Source organism: Podarcis cretensis (assembly GCF_951804945.1).
Source record: "Podarcis cretensis genome assembly, chromosome: 12".
In the NCBI taxonomy this organism is placed as follows: Eukaryota; Metazoa; Chordata; class Lepidosauria; order Squamata; family Lacertidae; genus Podarcis; species Podarcis cretensis.
Window position 1 is genome coordinate 19,572,386 of NC_137181.1, and position 23,687 is coordinate 19,596,072.

Here is a 23,687-nt window from a genome sequence, read left to right on the forward strand (position 1 = left end):
CAAAGAAGGACTGATAATAGCTGTTGCCCAGGGAGATTCCCAAGAGCCAGTGAGGCCTGGAGGAGCACAACTGACCCCCAGGCCAGAGTTTTCCCACTCCTGTTCTATGCAAAGGCTCCTGGCAAGGACTATCAACTTTATTCAGACAGAAGGTCTTTCATGCCAAGTATATATGCATGCTTAAATGCTTTGGTTTTATATTCAGTGATGTCCCATTTGTGCAAGGACTTGGACTTTCCCCAGACAATCACCTTAAATCTGTACTGGGGTCTGCCCCAACCTTCCAAGGAAGCTTTTGTGGTGGTGCATGCCATAAACAGTCTTTTTACCTTGAGTTACAAATGTGTTACTTCCTCAGGAAATTTATTGAGGGGATTTTGATTCCAGACAATGATACTGGACAGCATTTTAAATGATGTTTCCGCCATTTAGAGCCTATTTCTCCCTACCCTGATACTTTTTCATGTTTCCATTGTACACTAGCTTCAGAATATAAACTCTACAGGGGGAGAAATTGACCAAAAGCAATTAGTAACTTTCCACATGAAGTCCATTTTCCTAATTATCCATTGGATGAATTATATTCTGCTAAGAGAGACCAAATTGCAAACATGCGCTGGATTATGAAGCAAGCTAGAGAAATCCAGAAAAACATCTACTTCTGCTTTACTGACTATGCAAAAGCATTTGACTGTGTCGACCACAGCAAACTATGGTAAGTTCTTAAAGAAATGGGAGTGCCTGATCACCTCATCTGTCTCCTGAAAAATCTCTATGTGGGACAAGAAGCTACAGTTAGAACCGGATATGAAATAACTGATTGGTTCAAAATTGGGAAAAGAGTATGACAAAGCTGTATATTGTCTCCCTGATTATTTAACTTATATGCACAATTCATCATGTGAAAGGCTGGACTAGATTAATTCCAAACTGGAATTAAGATCACCAGAAGAAATATCAACTACCTCAGGTTTGCAGATGACACAACCTTGATGGCAGAAAGTGAGGAGGAATTAAAGAACCTTTTAATAAGGGTGAAAGAGGAGAGTGCAAAATATGGTCTGAAGCTCAGCCTCAAAAAACCTAAGATCATGGCCACTGGTCCCATCACCTCCTGGCAAATAGAAGGGGAAGAAATGGAGGCAGTGAGAGATTTTACTTCTTGGGTTCCATGATCACTGCAGATGGCGACAGCAGTCATGAAATTAAAAGACACCTGCTTCTTGGGAGAAAAGCAATGACAAACCTAGAAAGCATCTTAAAAAACAGAGACATCACCTTGCCGACAAAGGTCCATATAGTTAAAGCTATGGTTTTCCCAGTAGTGATGTATGGAAGTGAGAGCTGGACCATAGAGAAGGCTGATCGCGGATGAATTGATGATTTTGAATTATGATGCATTTGAATTGTGGTGCTGGAGGAGACTCTTGAGAGTCCCATGGACTGCAAGAAGATCAAACCTATCCATTCTTAAGGAAATCAGCCCTGAGTGCTCACTGGAAGGACAGATTGTGAAGCTGAGGCTCCAATACTTTGGCCACTTCATGAGAAGAGAAGACTCCCTGGAAAAGACACTGATGTTGGGAAAACTGAGGGCACAAGGAGAAGGGGACGACAGAGGGCGAGATGGTTGGACAGTGTTCTTGAAGCTACAAACATTAGTCTGACCAAACTGTGGGGGGCAGTGGAAGACAGGAGTGACTGGCGTGCTCTGGTCCATGGGGTCACGAAGAGTCGGACATGACTAAACGACTAAACAACAAGAAACAGTTAAGGCTATAGATAACAGCATGAGAAATCACATCATACATACCACTGATACTGCCTGGCTCAGCAACTGCAAGAGCCTGAGCTTCTAGTAGCTCCTTCTGATTGGATTCCAACTTTTGCTGTAACTCTTGCCTCTTTGCAGACAGCTCATATAATTCCCTTTCTGTAAATGAATGAATGAATGTTTTCAAAACAAATTCTAATCTCAGAATTGCTCACATAAAATAAGGTTATTTTTAAAATGGAATTATTTTACAGAAATTGCAAACTCTTTATCTGTCATTGCAGATCTTATAAAAGGGCAAAAGAGCCATATGAAACCCTTTGGGAATGTGGCAAAGTAAGATCAATGTGGCATTACTTATGGCCAGGATGATGCAAATTGTAGTCAAACAACATTTGCAGGGCCTCATGTTCCCTGTCACTGCTCTAAATTACCACAGCAAAAAATGTGCTAATTCCCTGTCCTCCCAGTTGTTGGACACTATAAATCACCTTGCACTGATCATCAGGGCTGGAAGGTCAATCTAATTATCATTTTTCTTCCTTTTCAGCCCCAAAGAAGAGTTGGTACTGCTAGGCAGTAGCAGTCAGTGTGGCAGAGTGGCAGAGTGGGGCTGTGCTGTTTGCCTGGCTTCCCAATGCCAGGACTGCAGGTAGAAGCAGCAAATTGCCTCTGATACTGCACTTGCACTGCATCAACCTTCCCACCATCTCTCTCTCACCAGCACTGGTATTCAGATGAAGTTCGCAAAGTATTGACCCACCGTGCTAAGACACCTCTGCCACACATTTTGTTCTCTCACATTTATTTGTTGAGTTTTGTCCAGCAACAATACCTCTCAAGCCAGCTAACAACACTTTAAATCCACTATTGTTGCACATTAAATTATAGTATAAACTGATGGATTAAGCTTGGATTTCTTAGCATTCCTGATCCCCTCCTATGACCTCCATAGTTCTCAGCTGGAACTACATCTAAGAATGATAAAACATATCATCTCTTTTTGATGGTCTCAGTAATGAAAGTGATAATAAGGTTTGTAATATGCACATTATGTGTTTTTGTACAACTTAAGGTAATTTCATTTTAAACTTACCAGCAGTAAATACAAATCCTTCTGAGACACTATCCTGTGCTTTTTGCATCTCATGCACAGTTGAATCTAGTTCTGCAGCTAAGCATCTTCTTTGTTCAATTAGCTCTTGCAGCTTATGATCTACAAATATATGTTACATCAGTTTGTAACAAAGTATTAATACACTGTTAAATAATTGCATTATTTAAAATAACATCAAGCTTTTAAAAATAATTCCTGATATGTGCTCAAAGCATCAGTTGAGGGAGTACTACACATATTATATGTGGTCTTTTTATGTGTGCTTAAATTAGTCACTTATTTTAAAGAAACCATGTGCTCCCATCACTCATCAGCTGATGGGCAGTGGGATGGGGTGGGGTGGGGTGGGGAAACCATTTCCATTGAAATTGCTGTTAAAATGGAGGAAAACAGCACAAGCAACGCTGACACTAAACCCTACATATATTAAGTAAAATAGAAACATCATCACCCGACCCCACCCCCACCCATCTTTCCCCCCCCCCACCTCTTTCCCCCTTTTCTTCCTAATGTCTCAACAAATGAAACTGATTTGTAAAAATGTTACATGGGGGGGGGGGAGGAATACGAGAAAGACATTGCACATACTTTTGTAAATCAAGAAAATCTTTAATAAAATACATTTTTTTAAAATGGAGGAAAACATCTCCCACACAAGTCAATTAGTTTGTACTTATGAAAATACAAAAATAATACTCTATAGCTAGTGGTTTTTTTCAAGAAAATAGGTCGCACCTCAACTGCCCACCCACCCGCTTGTTCGCTCCTTCCTTTGCTGCTTCTAATGTCACTTCCTGCAGCTAAAGGCACAGCTTCCCAGAGGCAATTTGCCACAACCTTTACAATTGCCAAAGTGCCTTCTAGGAAGGTGCCTGACGATTGAAAAAGGGTGGCATGACCTTTCTACAATCATCAGGCACCTTCCTAGAAGGTGTTTTGACAATCGTAAGGGTCGCGCCCAAGCGCCTCTGGGAGGCTGCGCCTGCAGTCACAGGAAGTGGTGGTGGCAGTGGAGGAAGTAGCAATGGTAGTGGAGGAAGTGGCAAAGGTGGGGGGGAGGGGAGGAAATGAGCAGGTGAGCAAGCAGGCAGGCAAGCAGTAGCGGCAAGATGGTGGCTGGGGAAAAAGCTGTGGTGGTACAGCATACCGGCAGGTACCACCTCAAAAAAAGCACTGTCTATAGCTATGCAAAGGTGATTGGGCAGTGCCCAAAAGTTAAACTGAAACAGAAGGATCCTAATTCCAAGTAGAGGTGTTTCAGACTGTAAGCTGACAACATGGGAAGCCAGATCATACATACCACTGATACTGCCAGGTTGAGCAATGGCAAGAGCCTGAGCTGCTTCTAGCTGCTTCCGATTAGATTCCAACTTTTCCAATAACTCTTGTTTCTTCTCTGATAGTTCATATACTTTTCTTTCTGGAAAAAAAAATGTGCTTCAATCAATTCTTGAAAAATAGTGTCAAAAGTCATCCTTGTTCTCAACATCATGTAGAATGATTTTTTTTAATTGACTCATTAATATATCTTCTTTTGCTAAAGCAAAGCTTAAAAAGATGTCAAATGGGTGCTTTAGGGAATGTAGCAATGTAACTTAAAGAGGGAAATTCCCTGACAATCCAAGAGATCCGTTGTGATAATGTACACTGAAGTGTGAAAATCTGGGGCCCCTCAAGCTATTTGGAGACAGGCAATGCTGAGGCTGAGAGGAGATATGATAGTCATCTTCAAATATCCAAAGGGCTGTCACATGGACGATGGAGCAAGAATGTTTTAATCTGCTCCGGAGGCCCCAAACAAATGGCTTCAAGTTACATGAAAGGAGATTCCAACAAAACATCAGGAACAACTTTCTGATGGTAAGAACTATTTGACAGTAGAACAGACTTCCTTGGAGGGTGATGGACTCTCATTCATTGGAGATTTTTAAGAATAGGTTGGATGACCATCTGCATTGCAGGGGATTGGACTAGATTACCCTTGGGGTCCCTACTATATGATTCTATGAAGGTCCTCTCTAAATAAATGTTTTGATTAAGACAGAAAAAGTGTCTTAAAGTAAGTTTTAAACACAGTGGTACCTCGGGTTAAGAACTTAATTCGTTCTGGAGGTCTGTTCTTAACCTGAAGCACCACTTTAGCTAATGGGGCCTCCTGCTGCCGCTGCGCCGCCGCTGCACAATTTCTGTTCTCATCCTGAAGCAAAGTTCTTAACCCGAGGTAATATTTCTGGGTTAGTGGAGTCTGTAACCTGAAGCGTATATAACCTGAAGCGTATGTAACCCGAGGTACTACTGTATATAAAATGAAAATGCTATGCATAAATAATCTCACATTGATTGTCAGTTATTGGGGGCAATAAATATAGTGACCCTCCATTTTGCAATGTATCTGTTGCTGGAAGCCGCAGAAAGTGTGTCCAAGTAAATGATTTTTCAGGTGAACTATCTCAGGGTAGCACTGCCCTAGAAGCATAGCACAGGGCATACTGCTGCCATGAGCTTCACTTACCTCAAGCTACCCATACTCAAAATCCAACAGAGATACCTACTAAAATTAATAAGTGCCTCAAGTTTCTCAATAGACTGGCCCTCCATGTTGCTGTCATCAGAGAGACTTGCATTCTTTGCAGCGCCTTTGTGAGATGCAAAGAAGATCTCTCAACTGGCCATAGTTTCTCAGAACTTTCCCTTCCTCAGTTAACCCTATGGAGCCAATTTACAGTGAGGGGGAAAGGAGGCACAGCTTCAAACTGTCTTTTAAAATTTCAAACTTTGTCTTATGCTATGTCAGCTGGCCCTATAAGAGAACCAAAAGCAGCAACAAGAAGAAACAAAGGAGACGTGGCTTCAGATCAACCTTCATAGTGATATCCTGGTGTGGTAATTTCAATTTCAATCATTTTTCCAGTCTTAAATTCAGTTCTGTACCATGGGCATAGCCAAGATTTGGAGGCGGCAGGTCTTTTGTTGGGGGTAGGCAGAACCTCATTTCACTATGTATTTTTATTGATTTAGAGGGGCTGTTTCCCTCCCTGCCCCCCTTGGCTACACCCATGTTCCACACATTACTACATCTGTATGTGTATTTTATTTTAAGACTTCATGAAATTTCTTCAGCACTTTAGTGCTAACTTCTAATACAAACATTTTGGTATGACTTTCCCCTAACAAGCACATTTCTGCAAGCATTTTTCTTAATATTGCATTTTTAATGTCATCTTCTCTAATATATGAATTTTGTTCACACTCTCCTTATTATACACATTTTTGTGGACATTATTTGACTGGAGAACTGCATAGGAAAAATCAAAACAGGACATATTTTGAAGGATAGCCACATTTCACCTATTGTTTCAGGAATAATAATAATAATAATAATAATAATAATAATAATAATAATTTATTATTTATATCCCGCCCATCTGGCTGGGCCTTCCCAGCCACTCTGGGCGGCTTCCATAAAAACCAAAAATACAGTAAAATCACACGTTAAAAACTTCCCTGAACAGGGCTGCCTTAAGATGTCTTCTGAATGTCAGGTAGTTGTTTATCGCTTTGACATCTGCTGGAAGGGCGTTCCACAGGGTGGGCGCCACTACCGAGAAGGCCCTCTGCCTGGTTCCCTGTAGCTTTGCTTCTCGCAATGAGGGAACCGCCAGAAGGCCCTCGGCGCTGGACCTCAGCGTCCGGGCAGAATGATGGGGGTGGAGACGCTCCTTCAGGTATACTGGACCGAGGCCGTTTAGGGCTTTAAAGGTCAGCACCAACACTTTGAATTGTGCTCGGAAACATACTGGGAGCCAATGTAGGTCTTTCAAGACCGGTGTTATATGGTCTCGGCGGCCGCTCCCAGTCACCAGTCTAGCTGCCGCATTCTGGATTAGTTGTAGTTTCCGAGTCACCTTCAAAGGTAGCCCCACGTAGAGTGCATTGCAGTAGTCCAAGCGGGAGATAACCAGAGCATGCACCACTCTGGCGAGACAGTCCGCAGGCAGATAGGGTCTCAGCCTACATACCAGATGGAGCTGGTAAACAGCTGCCCTGGACACAGATTTGACCTGTGCCTCCATGGACAGCTGTGAGTCCAAAATGACTCCCAGGCTGCGCACCTGGTCCTTCAGGGGCACAGTTACCCCATTCAGGACCAGGGAATCCTCCAGACCTGCCCGCCTCCTGTCCCCCAGAAACAGTACTTCTGTCTTGTCAGGATTCAACCTCAATCTGTTAGCCGCCATCCATCCTCCAACTGCCTCCAGACACTCACACAGGACCTTCACCGCCTTCACTGGTTCTGATTTAAAAGAGAGGTAGAGCTGGGTATCATCTGCATACTGATGAACACCCAGCCCAAACCTCCTGATGATCTCTCCCAGCGGCTGCATGTAGATGTTGAAAAGCATGGGGGAGAGGACAGAACCCTGAGGCACCCCACAAATGAGAGCCCAGGGGTCTGAACACTCATCCCCCACCACCACTTTCTGAACACGGCCCAGGAGGAAGGAGCGGAACCACTGTAGGACAGTGCCCCCAGCTCCCAGCCCCTCAAGACGGTCCAGAAGGATGTTATGGTCGATGGTATCAAACGCCGCTGAGAGATCCAGCAGAACTAGGAAACAGCTCTCACCTTTGTCCCTAGCCCGCCGGAGATCATCAACCAGTGCGACCAAGGCAGTTTCAGTCCCATGATGAGGCCTGAATCCCGACTGGAAGGGATCCAAATGGTCCGCTTCTTCCAGGCGTGCCTGGAGTTGTTCGGCAACCGCTCGCTCTATCACCTTGCCCAAGAATGGAAGATTTGAGACTGGGCGATAGTTGGCCATTGTGGCCGCATCTAAAGATGTTTTTTTAAGAAGCGGTTTAATAACTGCCTCTTTCAGCGGGTCTGGGAAGGCTCCCTCACGGAGGGAAGCATTCACCACCCCACAAAGCCCATCGCCCAGTCCTTCCCGGCTAGCTTTTATAAGCCAGGATGGGCAAGGATCCAGGAGACAGGTGGTTGGTTTCACTCGTCCAAGCAGCCTGTCCACATCCTCGGAGGTAACAGATTGGAATTGATCCCACTCAACTTGACTAGACAGAACTCTAGCACTCTCCCGCCCTGGCCCTGCTCCCACGGTGGAGTCTACTTCTTCCCGAATCTGAGCAATTTTATCTGCAAAAAACTTTGCAAAATCATTGCAGGAGAACATGTGGCCCGTACTGGGCCCCGATGTTACAGGTGGTTCCGCTAAATTGTGAACCACCTGAAAAAGTCTCCTGCTGCTGTTTTCTGCAGATGCAATAGAGGCGGTGAAGAAATTCTTCTTCGCCGTCCCTATCGCCACTTGGTAGGCTCGACGTTGAGCTCTAACCTGTGTCCGATCAGATTCGGAATGAGTTATCCGCCACCGGCGCTCTAGCTGTCTCAAAGATTGTTTCATTGCCCTCAGATCCGTGGAAAACCACGGGGCTCTCCGGGCTCCATGCAATCGGAGAGGGCGCTTCGGAGCCAAACAGTCAATAGCCCTGGTTAACTCCGCATTCCAGCGGGCCACCAGGGAATCAGCTGAAAGGCCATCAACATGGGATAAAGCATCCCCTACCACTCTCTGGAAACCATTTGGATCCATTAAGTGGCGGGGGCGGACCATCCGAATTGGTCCCACCTCCCTGCAGAGGGGATGGGTCGCAGAGAAGTCCAGTTGCACCAGGAAGTGATCTGACCATGGCACTTCTTTTGTTTCACTTTTACTTAGTGTCAGATCACCAACATCCATAGAGGTAAACACCAGGTCCAAGGCATGTCCGCGGCTATTCAGGGACAGCCCCATGGAGGCCATGCTTTCCACGAAGTCCCGAGCTGCCCCTTGTAAGGTCGTGTCGGCATGGATGTTAAAATCCCCTAGGACGACCAAGCTAGGTGTCTCCAGGAGAACATCCGCCACGACCTGAAGCAGCTCGGGCAGGGAATCCTTGGTGCAGCGGGGAGGTCGGTACACCAAAAGGAATCCTGTACTGCCCCTATTGCCCAACTTCCAGAACATGCACTCAGAAAACTGGGTCTTCCCAATAGGACGCCTGGTGCAAACTAATGACTTTCTAAAAATCACTGCAACCCCCCCTCCCCGCCCACATGACCTGGGTTGCTGTGCGTAAGAGAAACCTGGTGGACAAGCAGCGGCAAGGACAGGCCCATCTGCTTCATCCAACCAAGTCTCTGTTACACATGCCAGGTCAAGTCCTCCATCCATGATCAAGTCATGGATGGCAGTGGTCTTATGAATCATTGACCTGGCATTGCACAGCAGCACCTTCAGGTCATGTGGGTATCCCTTGCTGATTCTAGTATCCATCCAGTCAGGACCAGACCCGGAGGCAGGAATAGTCCTCAGACAACGACTAAACCTGCCTTCTCTGTAATGACATGGTCTGGTCTTAGCGTAACTCCTCCTCCTACCCGTGATCACTGAGATCGGTTGTCCCAGTGCATCCCCCCCTGTGGAACATGCCCCAGCCATTTTGTGGGCTGGGGCCCACTCCCCGGCAGCCCTGACCCCTCCCCCTAAGAACAAAATAACAACTTATACAAACAAACAAAACCAATTAAACAATACAAACAAAAAAATTTTAAAATTTCAAAAACATCAAAATAAAAAAAATAATTCCCCAAACCCAACCAAACATCCATCCCACCCCCACCCCCCACATACAAAAAATCCAAAAGAATTTTTTTTTAAAAAAAACACACATTTTAAAAACACTCTGGAAGTGCAAATTAGGTAGGTTTGCATTAAAATGTGAAGCAAACTGAATGTCTCCCCACCCCTTTTTAAGAGTACTTATTCTCAACTTACCAGTAGGTCGTACAAACACAGTTCTTTCTGAAGCACGACGATATACATTTTGTATACCATCCAAAGTTGCCTCAAGATCTGCAGTCAGAAGTCCTTTTTGCTCAGCTAACTCCTGCAGCTTATGCTCTACAAAAAAATTTAAGGCTAATTCATAACAAAAATATTAATATATATGGAAAGAATATATTTAATATGAATACTTAGCATTTATCATGTGTTTCTTGTGCCACTTCACTGAGCTGAATGAAATGCCCCCTCCTCCCATCAGTTACCACATTCATACATGGTCAAGTTAGGAGGAATATTTCATCAATGAGGGCATTTTTTTGCATGGGCGGGTGCATGCTCTGCACCTGATTACTTTGGAACCAACCAAAGACATTCAGCCAGGTTTGGACTTTGTGTACTAAGGATGTTGTTAAGAACGCTCACATGAATTCTAATAAGCTCCCATACTTTTCCAACTCAGAGTTTTAACTTGTGGCAGTCTTGTGGGCTCCAAGGTAAAGGTAAAGGTACCCCTGCCCGTACGGGCCAGTCTTGACAGGCTCTGGGGTTGTGCGCCCATCTCACTTAAGAGGCCAGGGGCCAGCGCTGTCCGGAGACACTTCCGGGTCACGTGGCCAGCGTGACATCGCTGCTCTGGCGAGCCAGAGCCGCACACGGAAACACCGTTTACCTTCCCGCTGGTAAGCGGTCCCTATTTATCTACTTGCACCCGGAGGTGCTTTCGAACTGCTAGGTTGGCAGGCGCTGGGACCGAGCAGCGGGAGCGCACCCCGCCACAGGGATTCGAACCGCCGACCTTTCGATCAGCAAGCCCTAGGCTTTAACCCACAGCGCCACCTGCGTCCCTTGTGGGCTCCAAACTGAGATATAAAAAACTCAAGTTTGGCCTCTGTGCACACACCCATTGCCTCAGGATTAACTGAGTTAATCCCTATCAGTCAGAAATAATGAGAGTTTAAAAGCTCCCATGATCCTTTCTGGGAAAGTGCTGTGGCTGTCTTTGTAGCTCAGAATTGAACTTTGCTGACATATCTATCAGAAATTGCAGTACAATTGCAGTACAAATGACAAATGTTGCTAGAGACTAATGGCTGTCTTTGCAACTGAGAATGGGGTAAGCAAATAGCTCCTTGGGAATATTGTGCACAGCTTCCTAGGCTTAAATGTGTGATTCCCTCCCCAAACCCCTCTTATGAGCTTGGTCCACCCAAAGTCCCCTTGTAAAATGTGTTCTGCCAAAATTGAGTATGATGATGCAAAGACTGGCAACACCACCTCCTCAGTCTGAGAAGCAGCTGTACTTGTGGTTTCGCCTGCTAAAAATGCACACTGCATTATTCTAGTGCCACCACTAGGACTAGTAGGCTAGGGCTGCTGGTGCTCAATGCCCTTTCCTCAGCTTTCTGGAACTATGTGAATCAGTGGCAGCCAGCAAGGCAGGATTGGATTGGAATGGTGATGCTGACTGGGTATAGTGGCAGAGTCAATGTGATTATTTATTCATTCATTTTATTGTATTTATATCCCTACCAACATCCATCTAACCAGTTATGGCTAGAAGAGGGAAACTATTAGTTCCAAATGGGTAATGAATGGCCAAAAAATGATTATACGACAAGTGATATGACAAATTTGTTTCTTTATTAGTAACATATGAAACAAATAGGCCACATTCGTTTCTTTTTATTATTACATGAATATACCCCCTTTAGCAAAAAAGACTACTTGGTACTCTACTGTAATGAAGATTTCAAAGGTAGGAAAGTGATGCTTTCAGACCCAATCTACCCCCCTGGTCTTGCTGGCTGCCTACAGACTGTTGTAGAGCAATTCTGTTACTAGAGAGTGCTCAATGCCCATTCTGGAGGCATATCTTCTGGCCTTTGTGAAACTGCTTGGCAGGTAAGTACCTTAATTCAGTGAACATATATTTGTAGTTGAAGCAAGAGAAATCACAGTATACATACCACTAACACTCCCTGGTTGAGTAGCTGCAAGTTCCTGAGCTTCTTGTAATTCTTTCTTAGTAGATGCCAACTTCTCTAGTAACAGTTGCTTCTTTTCAGTTAGCTCATACAATTCATTTAATCCCTTTTCTGCAAGCAAAAATATTTTGAATCACCTTTTGGGGAAATGTTTTATATTGCACAAAAACTCAGTTTTCAGTCACCCACAAACTTACTGATGCCATTTAAAATATATAATGTTATCTGTCAATGCAGATCTTAAGACACAGCAAACAGTTCGTTTGCTGTGTAAAATCCCATTTTTTCTGTTTCTCAACTCTAAGTTCCTCCTTTGAGCTCTAAGTGTTCCTAACATGAAGCCAGAAAGAGATCACCCTGTGCACTGTACTCTGTCATCTGTGGTCTCCCTGTGTGGAGTTTATCTTTTGCTGCTATGCTGAGATTAGATGCTCAGACATATTTTTTTCTTGGGAGGTAAAGAACACTGGTCCTTACCTGAAGAACATTTATCCAGGATGACAGGCCATCTCATTGTTCCACGCACTCCAAGGTTGAAGGAAGTAGACATGGCTTAGTACTCCTCAGCCTCAATTCATTTTATGATGAGACCATGGATTGATTCAAGACATGTCAAGCAACATAAAGAGGAGTAGGAGACAAAGCATTGTGCCCAAGTGCTGCAAGCCCTGAGAAGCTACAAGCTGGGTTTTTTCTTTGTTGACAATGAGCATGTGGTCTTTCAGAGCATTGATGCTCCTCTTTATGTTGTTGGTGTTGGTGGCGTGCTGCCTGAACTAAAGAGGAAGAGGCACCTGACTTAGCCTCTGAAAGAATGATTGGGTCAAGGAGTGCTGGAAAATGTTGAAGTTGTGGTCCTTCCTGAAGGGCTGGCCTACTCAAAAGGGTTGGAAAGGCTGAGAAGGGGAATATGGGTGATCTGTCCTGCTATTTCATGGTGGCTAGACTGGTTTACAGAATCTCCTTCAATGCCTTCTTGACGAAAGGCATTGTACCCACATATGCAGCAATGACCAAACAGACCCTGTCAGTGCCCCAGTGTCAGAGCCACAGATGTCTATGTGCTTACCACCCACCACAGCCATTGAAAGAGTGGCAAACTGGGTAACACTGAAGGTGACATCAGACACAAAAGCAACTGCTCTATGCAATTTCAACAGGGTTTTCCTAAGCCTCTCTGGATCTTGGTGAGGGTTATCTAAAAGTTTAACCAGCCAGAGCACAGGTACTCAGGAAAGAACTAAGGCATCACAGAAGACCATGGATGGAAGTAGGAAATAGTGCTGTCAGTCTTGAGCAGGGTAAAGTCAAGTCTGTGCTCTGAAAGGTCTTTGAATTGGGTATCCCCTTCTTTAGGAAGGAGAGACCAATGAACACATATATAGTAGCATCCACACCTGGGACCTTTAGCATATTCATGAAGTAAGGCTCTGGTGAGTAGCATTTGTTAGCCTGAGAGGCTTGACAGTATTTTTGAAAGGAATGGGTGCTGGAATGGAACTGATGGAATATTTTCTCCTTTAGCAATGCTATACCCTTGGAAGGAGCAAGAGCTACATCCGTTGAAGACTAAAAATCCTGACATCTAGGGTCTTATGAAGCCTCAGAGGCAAGAAGTTGACAGGCTCAAAGAGATGGTGCAATGAGCTTTCCTCTATATCTGAATCACCACTCCCCCTCCCATCTAAGAATTTAGGGTTCAATAAAGGATCACAGGGATCCAGATCATCTGACAGGTTTGAAGGCAGTAGAAGATAAGGACAGGTGGTTGTGAGGGAAGAACTCACATACCTAAGAGAGGAAATCCTAAGGATGAACAGGGGGAGGGGAGCAACAGGTGGCAAGAGGCCTGGGGTGGTAGGAGGAGAATAGGAGGAATAAAAGGACCTTTCTTTTTTCTTTCATTTTTACACAGAGGAATAAGGCAACACAGAGATGAAAGGGACCTTAGCAGAGAAGGGGAGAAGAAAGAAAGTGCAAAAAACTTATGAAGGGGGTCAAGCAAGAGCTAGGACAAAGAAATGAAATAGAATAGGATTGAGGAGCACCAAGGCATGCCTACTTCTTCAACTCTGTGGTGCAGTGTTTGGGTGCACAAGTGCCTGGATGCCTTCTTTAAGCCAATAGGCCCCACAGATGTATCAATCCTAGATTCAATACATGTAGTAGATGGTGGCGTAGCAGAGATAGGGAGCGAAGACACCCTGGTCCACATTTCTGGGCTATGACTAGACTATAGAAGATCTCTGTCATTGCATTTGTAACACTGACAAATATAGTGGTACCTCGGGTTAAGTACTTAATTCGTTCTGGAGGTCCGTTCTTAACCTGAAACTGTTCTTAACCTGAAGCACCACTTTAGCTAATGGGGCCTCCTGCTGCCGCCGCGCCACCAGAGCACAATTTCTGTTCTCATCCTGAAGCAAAGTTCTTAACCTGAGGTACTATTTCTGGGTTAGCGGAGTCTGTAACCTGAAGCATATGTAACCCGACGTACCACTGTATGCACATTATGTATCATTAAACATAAAAATAAAAACACCTCAAGGTTATTTATTCATTACTCACCACTGGGTATTAGAAATAAAGCTCTTTGTAAAGCCTGAAGGTCCATTTCTTGCATATCTTGCATACTTTCCTCTAGATCCTTTAGCTCTTCGGTCAAATGTTGTCTTAGCTCAGAAAGTTCCTGAAGTCTTTGCTCTACAAAATTATTTCAGGCCACTTCATTAAAAAACCAATATATTTGAAATAACTACATTCAGTACAAATTTGCAATGGATACACAATATCCATAGGAAATGGTTAATAGTAAAAGCACTTGTTGAAAGCTAAAATAACTATATATATGACCTCAACAACCCTATAGGGTTTATCACTGTATGGTCATCCCCATTTTTCCGATGTCAGGGGGAGATTCTACTAAACGGGAAAAGCCTTCTCTCATAAAGCAAATAACATTCCACTTCTCTAATTTTGAGTGAAAAGTAGGAAAAGCTACAACAGGAAACAGCAAGCGTCTTAGGACTAGTTTTACTAATAACTAATAATTTGATGAGGAAAATACACACTAGAAAAGCTGCCATTGCTGTTCTGTGGGTATGACCCTAAAAACCGAAGACTCACAGGCAAAGACATGAGTTAAAAGGAAACATTTTTAAAAGTACATTACAGGAAAACCAATTTAAGTTGTTGGTAAAATATACATTTTGACCAGCAGAATCTGCAGTACTAAGCAGTTTCCCCACTTCCTAAAGTATAATACCCTAGCTTAACAGACCCACAGAAAGAGGAACAAGCGCAGATCAACACTCATGGTTTTTAACATTAAGGAAGGATTAAGGAATGGTTTCAATAACATATATGGACACATGACATCCTACTTTTAAGATTCATAATGTGTTATTAAAATGTGACACCAGAGGACGCAGCAGAACAGCCAGCAGCAGTTTTGATGAAAAAAACCCAAGGTAAAAAACACTTTAATTAATAAGTATGCCTTGTGATGTTTTAAAATGACATATCTAACATCATTCTAACAACGTTAAACAGATCAGTGTAGATCTAGCCCAAGTCTCCACTCCCTCAGATAATAGGTGCAGATTGGCTGCTGTGAAAAAGATGAGACACACTAGGGTATAAGCTTGTAAGGTATAAGCCTAAAAGTGTAATCATGACTCTGTTCAAAATTCAAAAATATTTCTGATTAGCAAGCTACCACTAGTAATATAAATAAATAAAATCACTATCCCTCCTTCCTCAATGAACATATTTGTTTATGAAATCTTAATTAGGCATAAATCTGTCATTTATTATTTCTAGGTAAAAAAACATTTGAAGTTTTGTGCCTTTTTTACCATTCGCACTGTCTGACTGGAGAGATGCAAGCGTTTCTGCTTCTTGTAGATCTTTTAGATTTGCATCTATTTTTTCTTGCAAAAGTTTTTTCTTCTCAGATAATGCAGAACGTTTCATTTCTACAAGGAAATGCCTCGGAATTATTATAAATGACTATTCCAAAGTTGTATTTAAAATTTGAAACAGTTTTGATTACTTTTCAAAGTAAGTTCTGTTGAAATCAGTTCTCTCTACTTCCATGTAACATGGAAAGAATTGTGCAATGGATTTGATGGAGTCCTGGGCCAAATCAGGCCTATTCAGAGGGATGATGCCACCTATTCATAGATTCAGGAAAAGTCCTCTAGGATTTTGCTTCCTCTCCAGAGAATTGCAACTCGTTGACTTTCAAACACACAGAAACATGACAACACAGACTCTTAATTCCGGCCAGCAAAAATAGAACCTTAATTATCACTCAATAATACATCACTCACTTTTTCCTACTTGTTGAATATATTATCCATTGCTTATGTGTAGTTATTTAACTGGATGGATTTGCTTACTATGCATTTTGAAAGTTAGGTTTCTGTGAGTGCTTAATAATGAAGAACATTAATTTTCCTTAGTTACCAATCTAATGACAACAGAGTATACAGTGGATGCAATTACCCTGAAGTTGACTTTTTCCAACAATGCTTGAAGCAGAAGGTTGCGCCATTTGCAGATCCTGCAGGTTTGCTTCTAGATGAGCAGCCAGCACCTTTCTTTGTTTTTTAAGCTCTTTTATCTTTTTATCTGTGGAAACACAAACACTTTGTACATTTATTGTACATTTATTGGACTATATATATTTGAAACTAAATAGTACTTTCTGCTTTTAGATAATAATCTGCTTTTAGCAAATGTACCAATGAACAGCTATGTAATATCAATTATTCATATGTATATCCCACTTGATTATCACAGGTTTATGAAGCAAATTGCAATGCTATAAAATTACAAAACAAACTTATGAAAACACAAAAACCATAATAAATGTTTAAAGCAAAGGACATAGTTAACAATATCCATATGGTGGCAGGAGAGGATGACAAGAGTGGCAGAAAGAGTCAAGGATAATCAAATGAACATTTAAACATCTTAGTGTAGAGTAGCATAGCATAGCATAGCATAGCATAGCATAGCATAGCATAGCATAGAATAGTATCTAAATGTGGTTGTTGTGTTTTTTGCAGAATATGCATAGATACATTTTCAAATTGAGAGAAAGAGTACCAAGTGATACCAAAGACAATCCTAGTTGTGATCCAGAATCACTGCTTGAACAGAGTTGCTACAAAAGACTTGTTTGACACCAGCAGCAGGCCTAACCAAACCTCCCAAAAAGAAAGTTTGTTGACAGTATGTGGATAGTTATCTGAGCCTTGGTTTTATATAGACTACAGCTGAAGCTTCCTGAAAGGTACCATGGGTACTCCTCTTAAAGGGGCACCAAGGCCTCCCCTATGCTAGCATTTCCATTTCTTCTGGCAAGCAATTCGCAGAGTGGAATTTCTCAGGCCTATCCGGAATACTTGCTGACTGCAGTGTTCGGGTGGAAATCGTCAAAATGTCCAATAAAACCCAAAAGGCAGTTTTCTCAGATTTTCCATAAAAATAGCTCAAAAACGTCAATTTTTAAAGCTCAACTTAAATATGGCAACCCTAATAGAGCCAATTCTGTTCTATTTGTTTATTCTCTTCTGTTTGTTAATGTTTGGGCTTGAGTGATAGTTTCTTTTAGTGTATCAGAACAGTACAGCAGCTGAACAGCTTTTTAATGAATTGATAGCAGTAGGTTATAGAAAAACCAACTTTAAAAGGGTGAAATTAATTTGCTAGCGTTAGGATCAATTAGAATCAAGTTAGAACAAGTAGTTAATGAGAACTTATTGGTGAACACAATCAATTTAGTGTGGTGTTAAAAACAGCTTTGGGGGAAGTGAATCAACTAAAGACAAAGAAGGAGAAAAATCACTAGGGAAAGAATCAATTGTACTCTCCACAGAAGAATTAATTAAGCACTCAAAGCACTGTGTAGGAAGTAAATTGTTTTTATTTCTGTATTTTTGTATTTTTTTTCTTTTTTCTTTAATGTATTAATTTTGAAAACTTCAATAAATATCTTATATATTTAAAAAAAAAAGTAATTAAGCACGTCACAGGGGAAAATAGTTTGGGGAAACTGCACCAAACCAACCTGGTGCAGTAAAACTTCTCAAAACAAGTGAGCAAATCACTCGTAAGAAGTGAGTTGAGCAAAATGATATTGGAGCTGGTGGTGTCCTGGTGTTCCCTGGAGAAAGGTTATGTGGAAAGTTTATATTTTAAAATTGGAAGAGTAATCCTAAATTAAGGAAAATTCCCAAAAGCAGCTGTCACAGCTGAGAAAATTCTAGACCTTGGCCCCACAATCTAGATGTCCCAGGGTGAACAAACACACAGCAAGGCCTTACCAACAGATTTTAATGCATGAAGGAAATTACACTGGAAGACATGCCCCTTTGGATATCCTGATCACAGGTCACTAACAGTGTTCAGTGTTAACATGAACACTTGCATGGGAAGTAAGAAAGAACTCATCAGCACCCCAGTAAAGGACAGCTCACATGGAATACAGTAGATCGGTAATCCCTCAGAAGCACTGTCTACAACCTCCTCAGATTATGATCTATCAGTGTAACCAAGGAAGCTTTGTCCCTAACCAGAGTTAGTATTACAGTGTAATTCTGTAGCAACCAGATTAATATTTGTAAGTTTTCTTACATAGTACTTCGTGTTTTAGCTAGTATTATTTAAACTCGAATTAACATTAGATCTTGATCTTCCCTACAAAATAATCAAGAAGTGTGCCAAAAGTAATTTAAATGCTCTCTTTTTGTGTGTTTTAAAAGTTACAGAAATCTATTTTTGCCACTTTTTTGTTTTGTTTTAAAGTGATACAAGCCTACGTGAACCTGGTAAAGAAAGATCTAAGATTTCCATGTTTTAGTTTGACATTAGAATATAGCATAACTTTGTACTTACCACTCACACTTCCTGGTTGGGTACTGGCAAGAGTTTCAGCTTCTTCTAACTCCTTCATATTTGATTTCAAACTTGCAAGCAAAACTTTTCTTTCTTTTGAGAGCTCATCTATTTCCTTCTCTGCAAAGTGAAACATGTGAGAACTAAGTGAGAATGTTCTCATGGAGATAAAAATAATACAGGGAGCAGATAAGTATGCAGACAGAAGCATATTTAGGGTCCCTTGCACCCTTGGAAAGGAGCTGTATCAGCAAATGCTGATTGATTATAATCAGAGTTTTTGTCCTCATGGCACATTAAAGGGAGCATGAAGTATGTTGTCATCCTTGCAAAATTCCAGAGCAGGAGACCTAGTGAAACTAGAGGCTCCCCTGCTCTGTCACAGTGGGGAATTGCTGCAAAGCAGGACCTTACGATGTTGGTGGGGATGACAGTTAGGAGGCGGCAGCTGCTGCCACTATACAAGGCTCAGGCTCAGTTTGCTTCTTGCTGAAGCCATGTCAAAAGCCTGCCCAGCATTATATCAATATCAATGTACATCTGACATGTGGTGCCCACAACACAATGCTCTGGTTTGCAAATGTGCTTATGGGTCTTTAAAAGGGTTGGCCACCACTTGGGCTACAGGAATGATACAATCACTCTCGTTGCTGTTTATCATTTCTCTTTTTTTTTTATATTAAAATTTTTATTACATTTTCAGTTTACAGAAAAGAAAAAGAAGGACAAACCAGAAAAAAGAAAGAAAGAAAAACAATCCAACTTTCAAAATACATTTTTAAGTTACTAACTGGACTTCCCCACATCTCCCTCACCCTGCGTTCTTTACAATAAACATATCAGCAAATTATTACCTTGTTTCGTATCTTATTTATATCTTTCAGAGTGTTTTACTTCTAAATTTAAAGTACCTTTTGTCAAATATTTATACCTTAAGATAATACATAAAATAACTTTAAATTTCAACTTTTTCTTACTTATAACTTAACTTTCTATTTTCCTAATCTAATTGCAGGAGCTAAAATTTCCAAGTCATGCAGATTCTTAACATTCATACAACTTATAATGTTTTTGTAAATAGTCCTTAAATTTCTTCCAGTCCTCTTCCATTGTCTCTTCTCCCAGATCTCGGATTCTGCCAGTCATTTCCGCCAGTTCCATATAGTCCATCAACTGCGTCTGCCACTCTTCCAGCGTGGGAAGGTCTTGTATCTTCCAATATTTTGCAATGAGAATTCTTGCTGCTGTAGTTGCATACATAAAAAAAGTTCTATCCTTCTTTAACACCTTTTGGTCCACAATGCCCAGGAGGAAGGCCTCTGGTTTCTTAGGGAAGGTGTATCTAAACACCTTTTTTAACTCATTATAGATCATTTCCCAGAAGGCCTTCACTTTTGGACAAGTCCACCAAAGATGAAAGAATGTCCCTTCAGCCTCCTTACATTTCCAACATTTATTATCAGACCGATGATATATTTTTGCAAGTTTGACTGGGGTCATGTACCACCTATATATCATTTTCATAATATTTTCCTTCAGGGCATTACATGCCGTGAATTTCATTCCAGTGGTCCATAACCTTTCCCAGTCTTCTAACATAATGTTGTACCCAATATCCTGAGCCCATTTTATCATGGCTGATTTGACTATCTCATCCTGGGTGTTCCATTTAAGCAGCAAGTTATACATTCTCGAAAGCGCCTTGGTCTTAGGTTCTAACAGTTCTGTCTCTAATTTCGATATTTCCACCTGGAATCCTATTTTTTTGTCTGACTTAAAAACCTCTTGAATTTGAGCATAATGAAACCAGTCTTGCACCCTATTCTTTAATTTTTCAAAGCTCTGCAGCCTCCAATTATCTCCAATTTTTTCTATTATTTCCCAGTATTTCGGCCATCCGGCCTCCATATTGGGTTTTTTTCGAACCTTGGCCTCCGCTGGTGATAACCACCTCAGGGTCTTACCTTCCAATAAGTCTTTGTATTTTGTCCAGACCATAAATATAGCTTTCCTAACAATATGGTTTTTAAACATTTTATGAACCTTTACCTTATCGTACCACAAATATGCATGCCATCCAAAAACATTATTATACCCTTCCAGATCTAGGACATCAGTGTTCTCAAGGAGTAACCAATCTTTCATCCAGCAGAAAGCCGCAGCTTCATAATGTAACCTTAAATCTGGCAGGGCAAACCCCCCTCTCTCTTTTGCATCCGTTAATATTTTAAATTTTATTCGGGGCTTTTTGCCCTGCCAGACAAACCTAGAAATATCTTTCTGCCACTTCCCAAAACACTCCACTCTGTCCACGATCTGTAGGGTCTGAAACAAAAATAACATCTTCGGCAATACATTCATCTTTATAGCTGCAATTCGACCCAACAAGGAAAGTTTCAATCTTGACCAGATCTCTAAATCTTTCTTAATTTCTGACCAGCATTTTTCATAATTATCTTTAAATAGATTCAAATTTTTGGCAGACAAGTTTACCCCTAGGTATTTTACCTTTTTAACAACATTTAACTCTGTCTCTTTCTGAAACCCATCTATTTCCAAAGGTGTCAGATTTTTCTCCAAAACCTTGGTTTTTTGCTTGTTCAGTTTGAACCCCAAATTCATAAATTAATTCTAACACTCTCTTCATACTAGATTCTGGCTCCTGTAGTGTTAAAACCAAATCATCTGCAAAAGCTTTCAATTTAAATTGTTTCACTCCGACCTGTATTCCTTGTACCAACCGGTCTTCCCTAATCATGTTCAAAAGCACCTCCAGAACAGAAATAAATAACAGAGGGGATAGGGGGCAACCTTGTCGTGTTCCTTTTTCAATTTTAAATTCTTCTGTCACCACATTGTTTACTATCAGTTTAGCTTTCTGCTCTGAATAAATTGCCTCTATTCCATTTTCAAACCCCGCTGTTTATCATTTCTTTCTCTTTTGTTTACAAACTGCTTTATGCAACTTTTATATCTCTTTCATATCTTGTCTAGTCTGTGGGTTGGTGCCTTACTCCTGGGGATTCAGCAAGAGTACACTTTTGGTAAATAGCTTACACTACAATCCCATAATGTTCTGCTCAGAACTAAGGGCCCCTCCAGTCATCTTTTTTTTGCAGAAAATTCATCATGATTTGTGCTCACGGTGTTATTGGGGGTATTATATGCATTGACTTAAATACTGTTTACACCTGCAAATTTTTTGGGGTAGTCCTGCTGCTTCTTTTCCAATCAGTGCATATTCTATAACTTCCTGCTGAAATTGTTTAATTGTGTTGGGGAAAGATTCTTGCATTGCAGGTGATTGGACTAGATGATCCTAAGGGTACATTCCAACTCTGCAAATCTAAATCTAAAATCTCTCCCTTTGGGAGAGCCCAGCTGTGCAGAACTGAAATATGCCTGCCGCCTGGTGCCTAGCCAACCCCAGAAAGAGGAAGATTAAACAAACAAACAAACAAACAAACAAACAAAGCTGAAGTTGAAAAATGTGTCCTCTTTCGGGAGTTTCCTTAAAAAAAAAAAAAAAAAAAGATCTCTTGAAATCATGGACTTCATGATGGGGAAGGATTTCTTCAAGCCAGTAAATCCATTTGGACTGACTCGGGGAAATTTCAAGGAATACTGTATATATATTTTTTAAAGATACATTGCTCATGTTATTTACCTGGATTAAATTCTGCATTTTGAAAGTTGGGTTTGTGGGAGGGCTTAATAGTGGAGAACATGAATTTTCATCGGTTACCAGTCTAATGACAACAGAGCATACATACAGTGAATGCACTTACTCTGAAGTTTGCTTGCTTCAGCAAGTTCTGGAGCAGAAGCTTGCGCCATTTGCAGATCCTGTTGATTTGCTTCTAGATGTGCAGCTAGTACCTTTCTTTGTTCTTTAAGCTCCTTTATCTTTTTATCTGTGGATACACAAACACTTAGTACATTTAGTGTAAGATATATATTTCAAACTAAATAGTACATTTTTGCTAATAATCTTCTTCAAGTAAATGTGTCAACAAACAGCTATGTATTATCAGTGAGTCATATGCATATCCACTTGCTTGTCCTAAGCTCATAAAGCAAGCAGCAATGATTTATTTATTTTTGTAAAATAGAATAAAATGATGAAATCACATCAAATGTTTAAAATATTAGAATGTGCTTCAACCTTCAAAATGGGTTTTATGTGGAGATTGTACTTACCACTCACACTTCCTGGTTGGGCAGCAGCAAGAGTTTCTGCTTCTTCTAACTCCTTCATATTTGATTTCAAACTTGCAAGCAAAACTTTTCTTTCTTTTGAGAGTTCATCAATTCCCTTCTCTGCAAAGGGAAAAATGTAAGAAGAAAGTCAAAACGTTCCTTCCCATACTCCCTAAGAATCCTGGGAAATAAAGTCTTCCCCTTGCAGAGCTACAATCCAAAGAAAGAATAATTGGTCTGATCTAAAGTGTAGTTTTGAGAGTGGGCTGTTGTATCCAATGGAATGGCTGTTCACTCTGTTGCGAGAAACTAGACGCGAGCAAAGATTTGTGGGAAGTAGGACGGACTCCCTCAGTTTTCTGGATTTGCCAATCAGAAAGTACCAACTGAGTCAGTAAAGAGAAAAAACACCTGCCTACTTCCCCATACCTTGGCTCTGGAAATTTCTATAATAAAATCTCTTAATTGCTAAGTATCTGAAATGTAAGGAACACCCATTCCATTGGATACGACTCCCCACAAACTAAAAAGGAAGTAGTGTTGGCAGTTTCTACGATTGCGAGTGGGTAGGAAAGAAGCATGCTTTGAACGTGTTTTAAATGTATGGCATATACACAGCCACATATAGTTCTCCATTTCACCCCGTCCACCTGCTATTATTTACTAACAATTTGTTTTAGGGAGCCCCTTAGATTTCAAAAGTTGTATCTACAGAAACAATCACCATCACTTCATTGAAACATTTTAAAGCCCTTGTTCTGTTATATGTCTACAAATGTCCAGACCTGTGCTTTTTCTTTACCTCATTTCATAGAGGGTTAACTGCTAGATGACTAATGACAAGTATTGCTGATGTATGT

The 23,687-nt window shown here is 41.3% G+C and overlaps 1 protein-coding gene across 6 annotated transcripts in view; it reads right to left on the reverse strand.

Annotated features, from left to right (window-relative positions):
- Nucleotides 1-23,687, reverse strand: part of CCDC7 (coiled-coil domain containing 7) — a 142,371-nt gene that overhangs the window by 60,654 nt on the left and 58,030 nt on the right. For 5 of the 6 annotated variants that reach the window (XM_079996286.1, XM_079996283.1, XM_079996282.1 and 2 more), the window contains exons 27-37: nucleotides 22,828-22,947; nucleotides 22,416-22,541; nucleotides 18,628-18,747; nucleotides 16,231-16,356; nucleotides 15,579-15,698; nucleotides 14,290-14,424; nucleotides 11,704-11,832; nucleotides 9,728-9,853; nucleotides 4,192-4,311; nucleotides 2,871-2,990; nucleotides 1,814-1,933 (exon numbers count right to left, since the gene is read on the reverse strand). In XM_079996286.1, coding sequence (XP_079852412.1) covers nucleotides 1,814-1,933; nucleotides 2,871-2,990; nucleotides 4,192-4,311; nucleotides 9,728-9,853; nucleotides 11,704-11,832; nucleotides 14,290-14,424; nucleotides 15,579-15,698; nucleotides 16,231-16,356; nucleotides 18,628-18,747; nucleotides 22,416-22,541; nucleotides 22,828-22,947 — 1,362 coding nt within the window. The remainder of the gene's footprint in view (nucleotides 1-1,813; nucleotides 1,934-2,870; nucleotides 2,991-4,191; nucleotides 4,312-9,727; nucleotides 9,854-11,703; nucleotides 11,833-14,289; nucleotides 14,425-15,578; nucleotides 15,699-16,230; nucleotides 16,357-18,627; nucleotides 18,748-22,415; nucleotides 22,542-22,827; nucleotides 22,948-23,687) is intronic. The other variant, XM_079996285.1, reaches the window with a different exon arrangement.